Here is a 21,243-nt window from a genome sequence, read left to right on the forward strand (position 1 = left end):
TAAATAGAAGGGTGAGAAAGAGGGTGAAATTTGAGTGGAGAGGCAGAAAAAAAGAGAAGAAAGAGCAAAAAAGGAAAGATCAATATGTTAGACAGGTGTAGTGAGGGAATGGAATAAGACAGAACAGAGGAGAAAAGACAAATGGACATCTGCTGCTTGAAGAAGAATTTAGCAGAGGGCAGACAAGAAACCAGAAAAGAGAAGCTGGAACCAATATGATGGAAAAATAAAATGTCCAGACAACAAAGGTAGAAAAAAAGCATTTCATTTTTAATTTATTAAATGAAAAATGTTAGTTTTGGGAAGTATACATAGCAGTTGTTCTTTGTATTGTGTTCACTAGAAAAGTAAATGCATTTCCCCCTTTTTCTTTCTTCAGTGTTGCAGTTCATGCTGTCTTGGAGTTCCCAGTTCAATTTTTGTATATATATGTTTATTTCTAATTTTTGATCCCTTGTTTTGTATTTGATGAGGGTCTATTGGTGTGATTCTACTGGCAGATAGGGTGATGGGCGGGGACCTGGGGGCCCTTTACTTTATTTCCTGACCTGGGCCCCAGCATGTCTAATACCAGCCCCAACTCTTGCTGTAGCTGGTGAGGATCCCCAAGCATTGCCAGCTGAGGACTTCTTCCAAAGGCGGCCAGAACTCCTTTCTACCAAACTCTGCATCCTTGAGCAATTGACAACTAAGCATGTGTGGGGTGCTGATGTCGGTGGCTCAGGGACGTTGCTGCCTGCCACCTTTGGGGAAAACCTTCAGCTGACTATCATTGGGGATCCTTATTAGCTAAATTATATACAGTCCATTCTCGCTGTTCGCTGGGGTTATATTCCTAGAAAACCCTATGAATACTGAAAATGCAAATACGGAACCATGGATCCTGTGGGGAAAAGGGATTAGGTTCCTGTGTAACCCTGTTCATTGTAAATTTTTGCTACCTAACACCATAAGCTTATCATTTTGTGTACCCTTGTAAAGAACAGCTTACTTATATTGTGCATTTATAAAGGTATTTTATATACTTTCTTTTGTAAAAGTACAGTATATACAGTCTTTTGGTGTAACAATACTCACGCACAGCTCTATGAATATCTTCTTCCCCAAGGGAACACATTTTCATTTGCACTTGTACTACACTGAGCATGGCAGTGAATAAGCAAAATTGCCTGTTAATAGCGAAAATGGGTTACACTTTATTTTGCATGAATTTGTGAATACCGAGTGTGTGGATAGTGAGAATGGACTGTATATTTTGAGTTGGAAGGTGCTGGGGGGAGGAGTGGAGAGTGTGGGGAGGGAGGAACAAAACATTGGGTGCCTACCCGCTTTGAGCTCAGGCCCACCCAAAATTGGCTGTCTGGCTACGCCACTGGCCCAGACAGCTTCTTACCACTGCTGGCACCCGCAAAGGACTCAAGTTTTTATGGACTGGGGAGGCGCTGAGGGAGGATGAAGAAGACGAGCTAGGCTCAGGAGGAGGAAGGGGGAGGGAGAGGTACTGCATCTGTGGCAGGAGAGGAAACAAACAAACAAAACAAACAAACCAGAAACAGAAAAAAAGTCCCTCTGTGTGCCAGCCCTGTGACACAAACAAATCTTTGCCAGAGAAGGGGAAACAGTAAAACTAGAGGTCCTCTCAAGGACTTTCACTAACTACACCCTCTCCAAAAGACATTACACGATGTGAAACCCGCAAGCAAGCCTTCTCCGGAGTAGCCCTCACACTCTGGAATGCATTGCCTGAAAGGCTCCGTTTAACACAAGACTACCTCTACTTCAGGAAGCAGGTGAAAGCTTGCTCTTCAACCAAGCCTTTAATGGAAGAAGTAACTAACTTGTTAGTCTCACTCACACACACAAGGATTGACTCGGGCTGCACATCCTGCAGCGGGACATGTTTATCCACTCCTACCCTAGCTGAGATAATATTTAACCATCTCTCTGACCTCACGTGCAACTTTCTTCAAATCAATCACCTTACTTTCTAATTCTTCCTACTTTCTTACTCATCTATATATTGCAACTTTGCCTTACCCCTCACTACCAATTATAATCTTCTAGTACATATTGTGTTGTCATTGCAAGTAGTATACCATGCCATACTTTGTATTGTAGTTCGAATATTTTTACTGCTCTAATTGTCTCCTGCTCATGTTTGATCTATTCTTACTGTACACTGCCTTGAGTGAATTCCTTCAAAAAGGCGGTAAATAAATCCTAATAAATAAATAGAGGACAATGAATTGAGGTTGCAAGGTGGTAGGCTTAGGAGTAATTTCAGGAAATTCTTTTTCACAGAGAGGGTAGTCGATGCCTGGAATTCTGAGGGAGCTGGTGGAGACAAAAGTGGTGACGGAACTCAAAAAGGTGTGGGATGAACACAGAGGCTGTCTAATTAAAAAACGGATGGTATCAATAAACAAAACTTAAATAGCTGCATGCGTGTGATGTGTTGAGTGGCGCTTAGATGGTCTATATCCCAGAAATGCCAAAGAAAGATCATGATCAAGTATTTTATTTCATCTATTGTTGGTTTTATCATGAATTGATAATGAGTGTGACTGTTGGGCAGACTGGATGGACAGTTTAGGTCTTTATCTGCCCTCATTTACTATGTTACTCTGTTACTCTGAGGTCACATGTGCTTTTTACTTACATCGGTTGAGGAACTGCAGCTTTCCATGCCAAAAGCTTACCAACCCCCTACATTCATCTGGTACTCAGTCCCTGAACCATGAATCTAGGCCCTGGTATACAGGTCCTAGGGAGTAGCCAGGGGCCTGAGAGTGTACCAGGGTCCAGCTGCTGCCAGTGGGGTACTATGGGCATGCAAATTGGGGCTCTGGGGGTTACATCTCATATCCTGTCTTTCTCAATGGTATACATATCTAGATATTTAAGTCTGTCCCTATATACGTTGATGAAATCTATTGACATTTTAGTAGCCACCCTATGGACCAACTCCATTCAGTTTATATTCTTTTGAAGTTGTGGCCCGCAGAACTGAACACATTTCTCATGAGTCTCAACAGATACTAGTGCCTCATTTTACTGCTGGATATTCCACTCTCTATGTACCCAAACATTTTCAGGAATTTGCCATCATCAGATACAGTTGCCTCGTGATCCAGCTCTTGTTTTACCCTAAATACTTGCTATTTCTTTGGATTTTTGTAGCTCAGATCCATGATCCTTTTTTTTGTTTGGTTTTTTTTAAATTAAATCTTAATTGCTAAACTATAGACTACTACTCACAGTTTGCTATATCCCTCCTCATGTTGTCCATACTTTCCAGGGTCTCAACCCGGTTGCTAATTTTGGTGTCATTTGCAAAATGGCAAATCTTTCTCAATAGATCTTTCACAATTAACACTTATGAAAAATGTGAAAAAGAATCATACAAAGAAGTGATCCCTGTGCCACACCACTGGTAACGGTCCTTTCCTTAGAGTGAACGCCATGTCCTGCTACTTTCTGTTGCCTCCCACTCAGCCAGTTACCATCCCAATTGGTCGCTTTAGGGCCTACGCTAAGGGGGTTAGTTTATTATGCCATTTATTCAAGTGGTTGAGTGAGACTTTTTTTGTGCTGTCTGTGGGGTGTGACCTGGAGTGTGCTGTCTGGTTAGTGTGTATCTACATAAGTACATAAGCGCCACCATCTGCTGTGGTTATTCTTTTCAATTGATTTGTTTTAGTTCCTTTTCTGATTTTGCTTTAAAATTTTGTACGCTGCTATGACCTTCACTTGGATTGGCGGGATGTCAAGTGTTTAATACACAAACAAACATTTATTCAAAGCCATGTCAAAGGCCTTGCTGAAAATCTACGTCGCCTACTGGTGTTGTAAAAATAAAGAGATTGTTCCTATCTACGTCGCCTACTGGTGTTGTAAATAAAGAGATTGTTCCTATCTACGTCGCCTACTGGTGTTGTTCAAGAGCCTTCTCCTCCTACTCCCCCTTTCCTCTGAAAATCAAGTATACCACATCCAGCACTTTTGCCTGCCCTAATCCAACCAAAGAAATCAATCAGATTTGTCTAAAACATGCTACTTCTAACCTTGTAATCTATTAATTCCAGAACGTTTAGTTTGGAAACTGCACTGCCCCGTGTTTTAGGGATGATTCAATTAATTTGCTCATCACAGAACGAGAGTGTAGTTCCCAGCCCCCCCCCCACATACTTTTGTGAAGAGGAACCACATGGGCTCATCATAAGTCCTCCAGAACCACTCTAGACTTTAAAACAAGCATTGCAAAAATAGGGCAGTTGAGCTACCAGAACTTCCCTAAGTTTCTTTAGTATGCTTGGATGTATCCTGGCTGGCCCATTGCTTTCTCTGCTTTTAGCTTAGCTGGCCCCTCACCAGAGATTCCTCAGTGCTGTTATAAAGATGTTCATGTTTGAAAAATAATGGTTCTGAAAACTCCTGGAAAGCGTGAAAATGAAACTTCTAAATTGCTGCAGGAGAGACTTAGGTGAAGTGGTAGGAAGAACTCTGACTGTGAGGTTAGTTAAGCACTGAAGACAGTTACCCAGGGTGATGGCAGAATCTCTGTCACTGGAAGTTTTTAAGAGAAAGTTAAACAAGAGTAGAGTTGTTTAGGTTGTGTCTGGAGGTGGCAGGATCCTTTAAGCTTCCTTCTAGCGCTAGCTTTCTATAATTCTTTGATTTAGTACTATGAGTTGATACTGTAGGTGTACTGGAGGATGCTTCTTTCTGATTACAGAGATGCCTTCAGCTTGCTTAAGTAAACTAAATTGTTACTTGAAAAACACCTCACTAATTTTTATCTTCCTTCTAATGGCCCTTCAGATTTAATTAATGTTTTTTAAGGACCATGAAGGAAATGAGCACTAGAGCAAAATACATATCTTCCATTGTCCTCCTGTAGGTGCCACTGTATTAGGAATTTGAGAATTTCCTATAGAAACATAGAAAATGATGACAGAAAAAGACCATAGGCCTATCCAGTCTGCCCATCCATATGAACTGCTAACCTTCCCTTCCTCTTCCTCAGAGATCCTCTGTACTTGTCTCATACTTGCTTGAATTCAGATACAGTTTTTATCTCCACCACCTCCACCAGGAGGCCATTCCACAAATTCACCACCCTTTGCATGAAGAAGTATTTCCTCAGGTTACCCTTTCATCTTGATCCTATATCCCCTCATTCCAGAGCTTCCTTTCAGTTGAAAGAGACTCACTTCTTGTGCATTTGTGCCATGGGGGAATTTAAATGTCTATACCATATCTCCCCTCTCTCGCCTTTCTTCCAAAATACATCTTTAAGTCTAACCCCATACACTTTATAATTGGGGTGTCCAACCTCGGTCCTCGAGGGCCACAACTCAGTTGAATTTTCAAGATTTTTCCCAATGAATGAATATGCATGAGATCTGTTTCCATTGTATGCAGATGGCTCTCCTATATATTCATTGTGGAAATCCTGAAAACCCGACTAGGCAAGGGCTGAGGTTGGACACCCCTGCTTTATAACAAAGACTACTGACCATTTTACTTGCTGCCACTTGGACTGCTATAGCCTTACAGATTTTCTTGGAAAAGTTCCTGACTATTCATATGTTTTAAAATGCCTTTTACAGGGTTTTTCTCCTCAATACTTTAGTACAGTATCCTTGTACAATCTTCTGCTAGATAATGTTTAATGCTGGTAGGGAAAATATATTTCTAATGACCACAGTCTACAAATGTTTCTATATCTTTCAATAATCTAAGGCTTATTTTGATGCAACTGAGGGTAGTCCATTCTGATAATCAGGGCTTGGTTTTTAGGACATATGTGCGTCACATCCTTCAATGAACCCAAGCAACTTGAATTCATTGATTACCTTGAAAGGCAAACCTGTTTTGCTTTTCATGAACCTGACCTGGCCAGCCCTATTATTGGACTAGTACAGGAATTGCCTTAACCTAGTGATTGATTTTTTTCCTTTGCCCCTCCCCCCCATATTTTTTTTGTCTGGATACTTTTCACTTTGCTGCTCCTGTTCTGAAGCACATAAAACCCCTGGATCTGAAATGAAGCAAAAGAAGCAGAGTACTTAAAAGGAGGGGCTTTATTTCTGTATTACAGCAGCACTGGGGGCCGGCACCCCAGTGCAGCTTTTATACACGATAAATCAGTAAAGCTGTAACTCAGTTCAGAACCAAGATTGCAGTAGCACTGGAAAAACACATGAAAAACATTTACAGTATTCGCTCTTCTCTTGCTTGGCTTCATCACTTTTTTTTTTTTGGCTTTCTTTGTATTTTTTTTTTGGTACAAAATGGTACAAATAACAATAGAAAATTAGTTTGTGCTGTTGACAGATACAAAAAAGGCTTTGACCTTGCTCTTGAACTGTGCATTGATTGTGAATACATTTTTTTTTAACACTAAGAGACTCTTTCAGCAAAGTTACCACACATCATGCGGGCCGTACACTTCGTTTGTTAAAATTTTGTCCAATATAAAAAAGAAAAAGAAAAAGAAACATGCAAAAAAACCCCAAAGAAGAGCTTGTAATCAGAGATCAAATTATACATATATAGGTTGTTCCCTTACTGAATTTGTAGCTTCAAGCGACTGATTACGACACTATGTACATGCTGCTTCTGTAAATCCATTTCGCCTTTCTTGTGACACTGGGGTACCTTGAAGTAGAACTATTTCCTTTTAAGCACCTGCTGGTCTCCTGATAACTGCAATTATGTGAAAACTTGCTAAGGTTCTGGACAGGCCTGAGATTCACCATTCATATTCTATAATTTCTTGTTTGGGGGCCTCTCAGTGACCAGGTCTATATTTAGGTGCATTGGTTATAGACAAAAAATCATTAACTACTTAAAGTAGCGTGATCTAGCAGTTCTTGCCTGCCCCTTTCCTCTCCTCTTCCTGACACCAAAAACTCATCATTCAGAATTTGTAAGTGATCTGAAAAATTACTAAGAGTGCGTTATCTCACTTATTGACTGTCTGTCATTCCTGATATTCTCATAAAATTCTGCTGCTATTAACCAACTAAAAGGCAATAATAAAGGCCATTATCTGAGAGGCCCTTTTACAAAGTGGCAGTAAGCAGTGGCGATCCTAGGTCGGCTGCCACCCGGGGCGGATCGCTGCTGCTCACCCCCCCTGGGTGCAGCGGCGTCCCCCCCAGGGTGCAGCATGACACCCCTTCCCCGGCACATCAACCCCCCCGGTGCAATGACACCCCCCTCCCTGGCGCATCAAGCCCCCCCCCCCAGGTGCATTCTTGGCTGCTGGAGGGTACAGAGAGCAGCCGTGCGCCTGTTGACTCCACTGGCTGCCTGCTCCCTCTGCCCCAGAACAGGAAGTAACCTGTTCCATGGCAGACGGAACAGGGAACCAGCGGAGCCGACAGACGCGCGGCTTCTCTCTGCACCCTCCAGCAGCATGCACCTGGGGCGGACCGCCCCCACCGCCCCGCCTTTCCTACGTCACTGGCGGTAAGCCCAATGTGGGCTTACTGCATGTCAATTTGGAGCTACCACCAGCCCAACGCAGGCACCATTTCCCATCTGGCTCAATTGTTTTGTGCGGCGGTTACCCTGCGGTAATTGGGCAGTGCCGCACATTACCCGGTTACTGTGAGAGCCCTTACCACCACCTCAATGGGTAGTGGTAAGTGCTCCCCCCACATGGTCACGCGGTAAAAACAATCTTACCGCATAGCCAGGTATTTTTGTAGCCTTTTTACCTGCTGTGGTAAAATGGGCCTCAGCATGTGGCAAAAATGGTTGCTGCTGCCACCGCAGGGTCCTTTTTGCCACAGCTTGGTAAAAGGACCCCTAATTGAATTAGCATGCGCTAAATGCTAAGAAATCCATTTTATACCTATAGGTAATTTTAGCATTTAGTATGCGCTAATTCTGTTAGTGCACGCTAAGCTTTAGTAAAAGGGCCCCTGTGTGATTAACAGCCAATGTTAATTAGATGTAAATTAGATGTTAGCTAAATATTGTGCATTATATTCTGCGCTTTTGCATGGTCACTGCAAAAACAAAAAAAACCCTTAATTATTACAGAGTTATAGTTAAGTTTTTTTTGTGATAATGGCTTTCTGTTAAAATCCATGCATTTTTGTACATTATTTAGCCATGTGAATATATTATTGAGCTGATTTCCATTATACAGCTCCTTACCTAGTTTTGCATAGATCTGGTGAACTTTGCAATAGCTAAATAATTCATACAAAATTTTGCAAACTGAACAGCGCATATTATTTGCCCCTTTTTCAAATTAATCCACTTGGGGCACTTTTACTAAAGCTTACCATGCACTAACAGACTAGTATGTGCTAAATGCTGCATGTCCTATTTTATACCTATGAGCCAAGTGGCACTTAGCACATGCTAATGTCCGTTAGCATGCACTAAGCCAGTGGTTCCCAACCCTGGTCCTGGAGGCACCCCAGCCAGTCAGGTTTTCAGGATATCCACCATGAATATTCATGAGAGAGATTTGCATGCAGTGGAGGCAGTGCATGCAGATCTTTCTCATGAATATTCATTGTGGATATCCTGAAAACCTGACTGGCTGGGGTGCCTCCAGGACCAGGTTTGGGAACCACTGCACTAAGCTTTAGTAAAAGGGCCCCTTTGTGAAGTAGTTATGCACCTTACTACACAGCTTCTAAAGAAATAAATCTGTATTTAATACATCACTAGTGAGATGTTTCTTACAAACATGATTGGGTAAGGTCCTCCTAGGGTTGTGTTTTTGCTCAGCATTGGGGAGGTAGAGGCTACATATTCTGCTGCTCTGTTGGCACTGCAGATTGTACAGGCCACAGACATTCACCTAGGCATGCAAAGGCAACAAAATTCTGCAGAACTTAGGGAGGAAGTTATCAACGTAGTATAAAATGGGACCTGTGCTAAAATAGCACAGGTTAGTGTTAAAATAACATGTCTTAATAGTAGCCCAGGTTGATAACTTCCTTTTTGAGTGTGAAAAGTTTCAGACTCTCGTAACCAGAGATGCCATTGTGATGTCATAATGCCTCATTCCACCAATGGCTAAGAACCAACCTCATCAGTGATGTCACAATGGCTTGATTGTCCTATACTTGGCTCACTTTTATTACCTATAGCAGTGATTTTGATTTCTAGAGACATTTCTTTTTTTTCTGTAGTTAAGGGGGAAAGTTATCAACATGGTCTACTGTTTTATTTTACTGTTAACCCCATTTATTAGCAATTAGGTCTCATTGCATAAAATGAGACCTGTGGTAAAATATTACATATGAACAGTTGTCCTTGTTGATAACTTCCACCCCCTCAACGTTGCAACATCTTTATAGGAAAATCCTCCACAGTCACATGGCAGTACATAGAAAGCAAACTATTTTTCATTGTTTCCAAAGCTTTCACACATTCTAAATAGCCATTTTTCAATATTGGGAACTTTTCTTAGGGCTAAGAACCTCCCTTTAACTCTGCAGAACTAATTGCACTGACTGCCACCAGCTGATGTAAACCGATTCTTACAAACTGTCCTCCAAGATTTTACTAGTCGTCCTCGGTGGCCATCTGTAGTATCATTGCCATTCTTGCCTTGGACCTCTCTGGCACAGAGATCGCCAGTCACAGAAAGACATGCAGTTTAATGAGGATAAATAGGTATTTTTGAATCTAGTCATCTATCAGAATTCCTTTTCCCATGGACCACATATGATGAACTCTGACAATAAAATGTTGGTGCATTAACACACGACACAGTTGAGTTCTACAATGATCAGCCACTTTTGGTTACTTGAATGCTACAGATTTACTGTTAAAAAAAAAGAAGACGCTAACAGTCACATGACAAGTGCTTTCTGTCCTAAAAACATAAAACCTAATTCTAAACACATTTTTAAGAACATGAATCATGAAATCTTTAGAATAAGACTTTCTGTAAACCTTCAGGACCGCTTCTGATTGTCCTATGTGAGGATAATGAGTTCAGGATAGATCAGATATGGGTAACACATGTCGAACCGCAGTACAGTTCTTTACTGAAGGGCTAATTCTTGGCATATTTCATAAGAGGAAGAAACTAAACCCTGCCCCCTCCTTATGAAATAGAAACATTTTTCAAGAATTCAGAACAGTTTGATTTCCATGAAAACGAGTACACTTCTGCACACTGCATTCTGGAGTGGAACCCAGCAAAACTTCATATCCTGCCTCCCTGAAAAATCATTTTTTTTGTAAAAAACCTGAAGCATTATCTTAGCAGCAGAACTGTAAACAGTATAAGGGAAATAAAAAGTCAGTTCCGAACAGATGGTTAGGCAACTCTCAGAGGTTTCCTTGGGGGCAAGAGTCAGAAATCCATGAATGCTTCAAGTGTGCAGTGTTTCACAGCGTCAAAAAATGAGCAACTCTGAAGTACATTTGCATACAGTGAATCTAAGTAGGGTTCACTTGCATATGTCTTAGTTAACCTGAAATCCCTAACTGGCATCTGACACTCAAGGACTGGAGTTGCCTATCTGTGGGCTAACAGATATCGTATGGTTTGCATAGCATGGTTTATTGGGACAGTGGGCAGAAGTATTATCGCTAAGCGGTGCTGACTGTTCACTGAGTCCTTGTTTACTTTTACTAAAGCCATTCGGGGCCTGGGGACTGTATAGAGGGAGAGAACTGTACCCTTTGCAAGTTTTGGCTAATCCCCCAGAAGCCAGAGATATGCTTTCATCACACATCCTGTTTTAATACAGAAGAGGAAACAGCAGTTAATGGGCACAAAGGCTGACATGCACTAATCAATGAGAAATGCTAAGTGCATTTTTATTATTTACTAATTGAGCTGCAGTTGGGGCGTTTCTATGGAGATGCATTGCCTCCTCTGTAATATAGTCTAGACTAATGCTTTCTCCAAGAAAAAAGAATGATGAGGCTGTAGATAAGAAAGGAGGCTTGGAAGAGCAAACTAAAATAAAATGGAGCTAGGAGGCTGCACCTCAACAGGAATCTCTAAACAAGATTTTCCAGTTAGGACAACCAACACTAGGTTCTAGGTTTGGGAAGCTAGGATGCCGACACGAGATGGAGATTACGACCGTGGCATATAGAAGAGATCTGAGTAAGTTCCTTCTGCACATACTTTACTTCATGAATGAAAGTATCAGCCCATTTTGACCCATTAACACTCATCATTCTTTGTAATTAACATTTTATTACAACAGTAGAACTTGCCTGGTGAAGGATTTATTCCCCTCCTCGCCTTTTTCTGACCTGCAGATCAATTCTCTTGCTGAAAGGAGAATTCTAAACACTTCCTGTCCCCCCACACCAAGACTAGATTTATTAAAACGTGCTACCATGTGAGCACGCACTAATCCCATTAATTACTAATACCATTCATGTACTTTGTGGTCCTTTTACTAAGCTGCATTTATAACGCAGCTTAAAATGGTGTTTTGCGGGATGCGCTTAGGTGTCCTATGATAACTGCTAAATATGAGCATGCTAATTGTGCACTAAGGGGCCCTTTTACTAAGCTGCGGTAAAAGGGGCCCTGCGCTAGCGACGACGGCCATTTTTGCTGCGCCCTGAGGCCCTTTTTACTGCAGCGGGTAAAAAGGCCAAAAAATGAAATGGCCATGCAGTAAGATTGCATTTACCACGTGGCTATGCAAAGGAGGGGAGCACTTACCCCCACCCATTGAGGTGGCGGTAAGGGCTCCCACGCTAACCTGGCGGTAACCCCCCTGCAGAAATATTTTTTTTAATATTTCTGCTAGCGCTGGAAAGGCCACACGCTGGAGGTGGAACTACCGCCAGCACCCACGTTGGGTCTGCGGTAGTTATGGATCGCTGAGCTGCTGCTTTGTAAAAGGGTCCCTAAAAAATATTCTTTTGAGGGGGCGTATCGGGAGACAGTGAGTGGACATGTGCTGAGCAGTTAGCATATGTACATTAGAGTGCGCTATCTGGTTAGTGAAGAAGTACTACGTGAGCCCTTACCACCTGCAAAATGGGTGGCGGTATGGCCTCACTTGGTAGTCGTTTTAAATGGGCAACATTAGCACATAGCCAATACAAAAGAATAGAAAACTGTCCATTTTATGGCTGCAGTAAAAATGGCCTTAGTGTGCAGGAAAACCCCACTTAAGGCCATGCAAAGGCCACTTTTTACCACAGCTTAGTATAAGGACCCCTTTACTAGTAAATAGGTCCCATAACATAAATTGGGACCAGCAGTAAATAGTGTCTGTTAACAACACAGCTTCTTTTAGTAACCCAGATCTTTAGGATCTGATTTATTAAGGAGCTGCCACAATTATGCATGTCAAAGAGAGACCGCCCCCCCCCCCCTTAGTAGATCTGGCCCTAGTTCATAGGATAGAGAGATTTGTCAGTCCTCTAAACCAATGGTATCAAAGTTTTTATTCTTCTAAGAACCTATTATACAGCTATTGGCTAATGTTAACAGATCTGGCCGCCCAATATCCCTTAAAATAAATCTCTCAAAATCAACATTTACTGGTTTCATCCTCTTTCCTGGTTTTTACATGATAAATGGTGACACAACACAGGCAGCTGACAATTTTTAGTATTAACAAGACATGCTTTAACTGTTCTGCTATTCACCCTTGAGCTTCCTGTTAAACTATCTCTACACTCTGGGTCTCCATCCACAGGGTCAGGTACATGGCTTTCAACATATTGCATCCACCACATTCTAGTTGAGATGGCACAGCCATGCTCATGTCAGAGAAATTGCATTTGATGGAAAAATAATACATGAGACATGGTCTTAGAATACTTAGGACAACTTTAAATGCACAGATAATCCCCAACACCTTTTAAGGTCTTTGAAAACATGATTTATCATTGAAGCTCTCTTTCACCTTCCAGAATTCAACTTGAAACCCATTATTGATCTCTGGTAATTGATTTCTTGATACCATGTATGTATGTGGATTCACATGAAAAATTATCCAAGTTTTTTAGTTTTAAACAATTTTCAGCAAATTGACTGCAAAACCTTCAACAAAATACAAAATAAAATTTAGAATCCCAAAAAACCACAGAGCACCTGGATCCTATGTGTCTGGTGCTCTGTTCAGTGGGGTTAACATTAGACATCCATGCAGGCTTGATAATTCCACAGACATTAGACACAAACTCATACACGTTCCAAATCATAAAAGGAAAGCTGTAATTTAGTCTTTCAATGTAAATCTCTATTCTGTTATCTGCTAATAATGACTCCATGTATAAACTAGATAGCGTGATCCCATTCCGTTCGTGGATGTAGAAACTCCACTGAGTCAGTGTTATTTTGCACACTCAGGAGTATTCATCATGGACCCATGACTATTCCCTGTTCTCCAGGGCATTTAAGATACATAAGCGCTTGTTAGCTGGGTCATCCTGCCATCCAGATGTGGGCACCAAGGGATTAAAGGTGCTACATTGTGTGCCACATATAACACTGAAAGTGCCACTAGCATTACCACAATGATATGCTGATAAGAATCCACTTTTATAGTTACCCCTACACTAGCTTATTACACCCAGGTGTCACTGGGGGTCGAGATCCCATTGCAGACGCCTCTTAACTGTATCTAATGCAGTGTATATGCCTGTAATATGTTTGTTTCAGAGTGTCGCTGAAGAAACGAGACTTGCTTTACAAGATGCCAGTACGTTCTGTGTTTATTTAAGTATTATTTTTGGTACACGTGCCATTTATCAGGGCGTCTGTGCTTTCTTTCGAAGAATTTCCACCTCAAAGAGCTCTCCAGTGTCCAGAGCAGAAGAAGGTTGTGCTGACGAGGCATTCAGAATCTTTTTTTTGTTTTGTAGCAAGTTCACTCCATTTAGCAGCGACCATTCTGGTAACCACCTGGGATGCACTGTGACTACTGCTTACAGTGCTAAATGTATGACACATAAGGAAGTTGGAGCATGTGCAGTGGCCATCGCCAACCACTTTGGATCAGTCCATGATGCTGAGAACAAGCAGGGGTGGTCTGAATGGTTTGTAGCAAGTGACTGGAATGACTGTCAAAGTGCTGACTGTTCTACTTGGCTCTCTCAGAGAGAGAGCAGGTCCCATGTGGAACATCTGGTCCATATAACACCATTGCATAAGAACAGTATGGACCAGATGAACCTGCTGCCCAGCTTGTAAGGATGGCTCTTTTCATTTGGATTGAGAACAGTTTTTCTCATGGGACTGTTTTCTGAAATCAAAACATGGCAAACTGAGGAGAAGCATACATAACAACAGTCTTCAGGTCCTGTGATGATTCCTTCACATTCAGTACTGGGAGCTGGGTAGGTGACTTTCCATGGGTGGGTGGCTTTTATTTTCTCTTTGTTGTTGTTTGTTTCTGTGGATCGCTCCTGAGTTTGCGGGAATCAGATACATGTACCAAAAGGCACTTTCAAAAGAATGTTTTTCTTTAAAAACAGTGCTTCTGTTCTAAGAAATTCAAGTTAAGACAGAGCGCCTTTCACTCTCCTTTTTCATAAATGAGCCATATCCCTGCTGACATAACATAGATGAATATCTACATCTATTGATATAGATATATTCTCGTATACATAAAAAAAAAAACAAAATTTAGCAGAGACAACAAGCGTTCATGCTAGACAGCTCATGTTCTACAAAAATAAACCCACCAAAAAAGAAACCCATGAAATAAAATTCTCTAACTCACCACTAAACTTCAGACAGTCAGCAGGGGATAAGATGTTATATAAAAAAAAAAAAAGTTGCCACATCTGTACAGTTCCAGCTTTTCCTCTTCATTCCATCTCCTTTCCAAATATGTGTGTGTGTGTGTGTATATATATATATGTCTATCTATCTAAATTTGTGAGGTCTGTTAATCTTCTTCCCCTCCCCCATACATGTCTGCCAGCTTTTTGAAGCGTGGCCCCCAGTCATTAAGATAGTCATAATCTTGGTCCCCGGAGCTGGACGAATTCAGGGAGCTGACTGAGCCCGCTGTAGAGCCGCTCCCTTCGTAGTCGAACACCAGGAGGGAGTCGTAAGGTGGAGCTGTGGGGTCATTATCAGCTGCCCGCAGACCCTGCCATTACAAACACAAAGATAATCGTGTGTTATTAGGAGCTGGATTTACAGGCTGTGAGGCTTTTCTGTCTCTCTGATATATGAATTATCCAGAGAGGCAGATGTACGTGAGTTTTTGCATTCAAACGTGCCTCTCCTTCAGATGTGGTGTAACCCCCCCCCCCCCAAAAAAAAACAAAAAAAAAAAACCCCAAACCTCACATCCATCAGTATCTTTGGGAAATCCTTACACTGTTCCAACAGTAGATGCCAAGAGCAACAATGAATCCTCTTTTCTCTGGGACTCTGCTATGCCCTAATGCATTATAAACTCTGTAACCAGCAATATGTTCACTGCTGCTTAGTAATAAATATATGAAAAGTTGTTATTAACACTCAGATACAGAGGATGTGAGTCCACACCTTCCATACTGATTCCCAGGGCTGTATTCAGAGCTTGAGGGGCAGAATTGGTACAATGAGAGAGAGAGAAAAAAGGTAAAATGCGTTTTTTCAGCTACTGCATGGTGTTTCTGCTGAGAGAGGTCTTAGGAGATTATTCTTTCTTTATTAAAATCTGAATTAACATATCATCATAAAATATATCACCACCTTTTTCATCTGAAACATACTTATGTAGCAATTCTATAAATTGGTGTCAAATTTTAGGCACCACATAGGGGCGGCCTTAGTGCCAATACTATAAAGTTTAATTGTGTGACTAAGCTGTTATAGAATATTAGCGCAAAGCCGAATTGGCCAACCAAAAGTTAAATGCACCTACTTGTGACAGCTTGATGGCTGGTGTAAATGAGTGTGCCATGCAAAGCACGCAACTCTTAATATTCTATATGTTCTGCACTTCACTTGGTGACATGCCCATGCTCCGCCCATGTGAACCCCGTGACAGTTGAGTGTTTAGGTGGAATTCTGTATAGGTCACCCAAAGTTGGGCACTGGGATGATCAGTGCTGAGCTGGTATAGAACAGGGGTGTAGCCAGACTTCGGCGGGAGGGGGGCCGAGAGCCCAAGGTGAGGGGGCACATTTTAGCCCCCCCCCCTGGCACCGCCCCCCCCCAGCACCGCCACCACCAACTTTGACCGCCCCCCTGCTGATGACCCTCTCGACCCCCCTCCCACCGCCAACCCTCCCCCGCCGCCGTCACTGTCCTTTGTTGGCGGGGGACCCCAACCCCGCCAGCCGAGGTCCTCTTCTTCCGGCGCAAGGCTTCATTCTTCAGAGACACTCTGAAACAAACATATTAGAGGCATACGTGCAGGACGTCAGACTCACAGAAACAGAACGAAGCCTTGCGCTGGAAGAAGAGGACCTCGGTTGGCGGGGGTTGGGGTCCCCCGCCAGCAAAGGTAGGCGACAGCGGCGGCGGGGGAGGGTTGGCAGTGGGGGGGGGGGGGGTCAAGAGGGTGGTCAGCAGGGGGGTCCAGGGCCAAATCTGCGGGGGTCCAGGCCCCCATGGCCCCACGTAGCTACGCCACTGGTATAGAATACTAGCTTAGGGGTCCTTTTACTAAAGGGTTGGCGTGCGGCAACAGGCTTGCCACACGCCAATCCGGAACCACCAGCGGGCAACCGCAGGAGCCCAGCGGTAGTTCCCATCTCCCATTTCTGGTGCTACAAAAATATTTTCTATTTTTGTAGTACCGGTGCTTACCCAGCGGTAATTGGGCAGCGGTTCGTGCGGGAGCTCTTACTATCACCTCATGGGCGGAGTTAAGTGCTCTCCTCCAAAATGGCCGCACGGCAAGCGGTTCATTTACCGCATGGCCATTTCTTTTTGAGAAGGGGGGCTCAGTGTGCATAAAAAACAGGTGCTGGCGCTAGCACAGGTCCCCTTGTACCCCAGCTTAGTAAAAGGACCCTTTAGCATAAAACTCATGCCAAAGGCTGGTGTAAATGTCTGCGCCCAAATAGCAGTTAGGCATGAATCTGCCGAAATTCTGAGAATGCCTCTGACCCACCCATGCCCCTCCCATGACCACACCCCCTTTGAAGTACTGCATGAGAGGAATTTTGCATATATGTTATAGAATAGCTCACAGGGCAGATCATACATAACTACCAATTACTACTAATTAAGTGCTTATTAATGTCGGTTATTGATTGATTGATAACACCCACTTAATCAATACAGTAAGGGCCCTGTTTACTAAGAAGCACTGCAGGTGCGCTAACTTTAACGTGCTCTAAAAATTAGTGCGCGCTAACGATAGAGACACTCGTTATATTCCTATGGGTGTCCCTATCATTAGCGCACGCTAAAAAGTTAGCGTGCCTACAGCGTAACTTAGTAAACAGGGCCATAGGTGCACTACTGGCACCTAAATTTAGGCATCAGCTTAGAGAATTGCCTTTTTATAGTTTTCAGAAATTCAAGGGAACCAGCTGTCATAATACATAGGACTGAGCAGTTTCTTTTCCCAGACTTCACACTATGAAAGTTTTAGATTTTAAACTCCCTAGACATTTAGGAGACAGCACAACCAAATGTGGCAGTGACCATACTAAATCAGACCTAAGATCCATCAAGCGTAGTAACTGGGGCTGGTGTTAGGGGGTGGCAAACTGGGCGATTGCTCTGGGCTTCCATATCACAGGGCGTCTGAAGCCTGCCCCAAGCTGAAGGAGATATAGCCTGCAACTAGGTTTTGGGACCCCCTCCCCAATTTCTGCCCTGGGTCTCTGCATGTCTAACACCAGCCCTGCTAGTATCCTGCTTCCAGCAGTGGCCAACCCGGGTCACAAGTACCTGGCAGAATCCCCAAAAGTAGCAATATTCCATGCTACCAACCCTGTGGCTTTCTCCAGGCCTACCTTAATAGCAGCTTATGGACTTTTCTTCCAAGAATTTGTCCAAACCTTTATTTAACCCAGCTACACTAACTGCTTTTACCACATCCTCTGGCAACAAGTTCTACAGCTTAACTATCAGCCGAGTGAAAGAAATATTTTTACTGATTCGTTGTAAAATTGTGGTGTATCCTCAATCTTTGTATTTTTTGAAAAAATATGCTAGCAGGATTCTACTTTTCATTTTTCCCTATGAGGGTGTGACTTAGAGGGGCATAATCGAACAGGGGCGCCCATCAATAAGGGCGGCCATCTCTAATGACGACCCCGTTAAGCGGCGTACCCGACTGTATTATTGAAACAAGATGGCCGGCTCTCTTTCGTTTCGATAATACGGTCGGGGCTGGCCAAATCTCAACATTTGGGCCGCCCTTAGAGATCGCCGGCGTTAGAGATGGCTGCCATTGGTTTTCGCCGATAATGGAAACTAATGGCGGCCATCTCAAACCCGGCCAAATCCAAGCCATTTGGTCGTGGGAGGAGCCAGCATTTGTAGTGCACTGGTCCCCCTCACATGCCAGGACACCAACCGGGCACCCTAGGGGGCACTGCAGTAGACTTCACAAATTGATCCCAGGTGCATAGCTCCCTTACCTTGGGTACTGAGCCCCCCCCCAACCCCCCCCCCCCAAAAAAAAAACCTACTACCCACAACTGTACAACACTACCATAGCCCTTAAAGGGTAACGGGGGCACCTAGATGTGGGTACAGTGGGTTTCGGGTGGGTTTTGGAGGGCTCCCATTTACCACCACAAGTGTAACAGGTGGAGGGGGGGGGGGGGGCTGGGTCCGCCTGCCTGAAGTGCACTGCAGTACCCTCTAAAAGCTGCTCCAGGGACCTGCATAGTGCTGTCATGGAGCTGGGTATGACATTTGAGGCTGGCATAAAAATGTTTTTTAATTTTTTTTTGGGTGGGAGGGGGTTGGTGACCACTGGGGGAGTAAGGGGAGGTGATCCTCGATTCCCTCCGGTGGTCATCTGATCAGTTCGGGCACCTTTTTGAGGCTTGGTCGTGATCAAAAAGGGAACAAGTAAAGTCAGCCAAATGCTCATCAGGGCCGGCCTTCTTTTTTCCATTATCGGCCGAGGCCGGCCATCTCTTAACCACACCCCAGTCCCGCCTTTGGTACACTGCCGACACGCCCCCTTGAACTTTGGCTATCCCTGCGACGGAAAGCAGTTGAAGCCAGCCAAAATCGGCTTTCGATTATACAGATTTGGCTGGCCTTAGGGGAAGGCCGGCCATCTCCCGATTTGTGTCAAACGTACAAACATTCTATACATGTTATTAAATAAAAAAAAAAAAATTGTACGTTTGGGAAGTTTGCCAGGTGCCCTTGGCCTGGATTGGCCGCTGTCGTGGACAGGATGCTGGGCTCGATGGACCCTTGCTCTTTTCCCAGTGTGGCATTACTTATGTACTTATGTGTCGGAAGATGGCCACCCTTCTCCTTCGAAAATAAGCAGGTTAGCGTCCCCAGCGTTTGAGGTTTGATCCACAGGTGAAGAATGGGGGCAGAGGAGTGGGAGAATCACAGATCCATAGTAAGGGAATATGAAGTATGGAAGTATGGGTGACTAGTAACTCATATAGGGTTCCTTTTACTAAGTGGTGGTTAGCCCAATGCGGGCTTACTGCTCGCTATAAAGTACTACCGGGCTACCGCAGGAGCCCGGCGGTACTTCACAACCCTAGTGTGCCATCATTTCCGGTGCTACAAAATTTTTTTATTTTGTAGCGCCGCATTGTACCCGGCAGTAATCACTCACCGCTACCTCAATGGGTGGTGGTAAGAGCTCCCCCCCCCCTCCCGAAATGGCCGTGCGGCAAGTGCTTTACTTGCCACATGGCCATTTCCTGCAGGAAGTAAGACTTCTCTTTTACCAGCTGCGGTAAAAGGGGGCCTGAACGCGCATTTAATACATCCACCAACGCCAGCACTGGCCCCTTTTTGCCGCAGTTTGGTAAAAGGGGCTCTTAATGTATCGGAGATGGATCTTGGTGTAGTGATTGTGAAAGAGAGATCCAAACAGTACAAGACAAAACAAAACATATTGTGGGTAGGATGGATGGATGGTGTGGTTAGAACAGATGTTATTTCAACTGTCCTAGGAATAGGATTATACTTTTATTGGGACAGGGAGAGGAATGCCAGTTTAGGCACAAGGAGGAGAAAGGAAATGGAAAACCTAAAATGCTTCTTTCTACTATTTCTCTATCTTTCTCTCCCATGTTTACACTGTCAGGCTTATTTTCGAAAGAGAAGGGCGCCCATCTTTCGACACAAATCAGGAGATGGGCATCCTTCTCTCAGGGTTGCCCAAATTGGCATAATCAAAAGCCAATTTTGGGCGTCCCCAACTGCTTCCTGTTGCAGGGACGACCAAAGTTGCCAGGGGCGTGTCAGAGCCATAGCGGGAAGTGTGACTGGGGCGTGCTTAACAGATGGGCTTCCTCGAGCGCTAATGGAAAAAAGAAGGGCGTCCCTGACGAGCACTTGGCTGACTTGGTCCATTTTGTCTTACGACCAAGCCTCAAAAAGGTGCCCGAACTGACCAGATGACCACCAGAGGGATTCGGGGATGACCTCCCATGACTCCCCCAGTGGTGACTAAACCCCTCCCACCCTGAAAAACAACTTTAAAAACTTTTTTTTACCAGCCTCAAATATTATACTCAGGTCCATTGCAGCAGTATGCAGGTCCCTGGGAGGGGGGGGGGGGAGGATGTGTGTGTGTGCCATCGGAGGCATAGTGAAGGCGTAGACGTCCTTTTTTCAAACATTTTGGACGTCCTGAACTGCCCCCCCCCCCCCACAGGGATGGCCAAATTTCAAGGGAGTAGAACGGAGTGGAGGAGTGGCCTAGTGGTTAGAGCACTGGTCTTGCAATCCAGAGGTGGCCAGTTCAAATCCCACTGCTGCAACTTGTGATCCAAAATCCAAATAAATAGATGGGGTGTTAGAGGCATAGCAAAGGCATGGACATCCTTCCCACAGAAATATCCACATTTGGGACATCCTCAACTGCTTGTCACAGAGGCATAGCAAAGTTGCCTAACACTTGGATTTGCTTCACCCATACTAAAAAAAAAAAATCCCTGACTAGCACTTGGACATTTCCATCTGGACTTATGTTTTTCTAAGGTTGTAGACGGCTATTATACACGCAGCTTGTCTGCGTGAAATGAAGCTGTCTTTGGCATGCGCAGAGCAGCCACACATAACGCTTGGCTGCTCTGTACTGGCTTCCCCTCCTTAGGAAGGAAATCATGTGCAAATGAGCTAACAGCGAGCAGCTCATTTGCATGCAATTT

The 21,243-nt window shown here is 43.8% G+C and overlaps 1 protein-coding gene across 1 annotated transcript in view; it reads right to left on the reverse strand.

Moving 5' to 3' along the window:
- Nucleotides 1-11,828: 11,828 nt before the first annotated feature.
- Nucleotides 11,829-21,243, reverse strand: part of CDH4 (cadherin 4) — a 394,777-nt gene continuing 385,362 nt past the window's right edge. The window contains exon 15 of the mRNA XM_030213453.1: nucleotides 11,829-15,074. Coding sequence (XP_030069313.1) covers nucleotides 14,868-15,074 — 207 coding nt within the window. The 3' untranslated portion in view covers nucleotides 11,829-14,867. The remainder of the gene's footprint in view (nucleotides 15,075-21,243) is intronic.

This window comes from Microcaecilia unicolor, chromosome 8, assembly GCF_901765095.1.
Source record: "Microcaecilia unicolor chromosome 8, aMicUni1.1, whole genome shotgun sequence".
Lineage (NCBI taxonomy): Eukaryota > Metazoa > Chordata > Amphibia > Gymnophiona > Siphonopidae > Microcaecilia > Microcaecilia unicolor.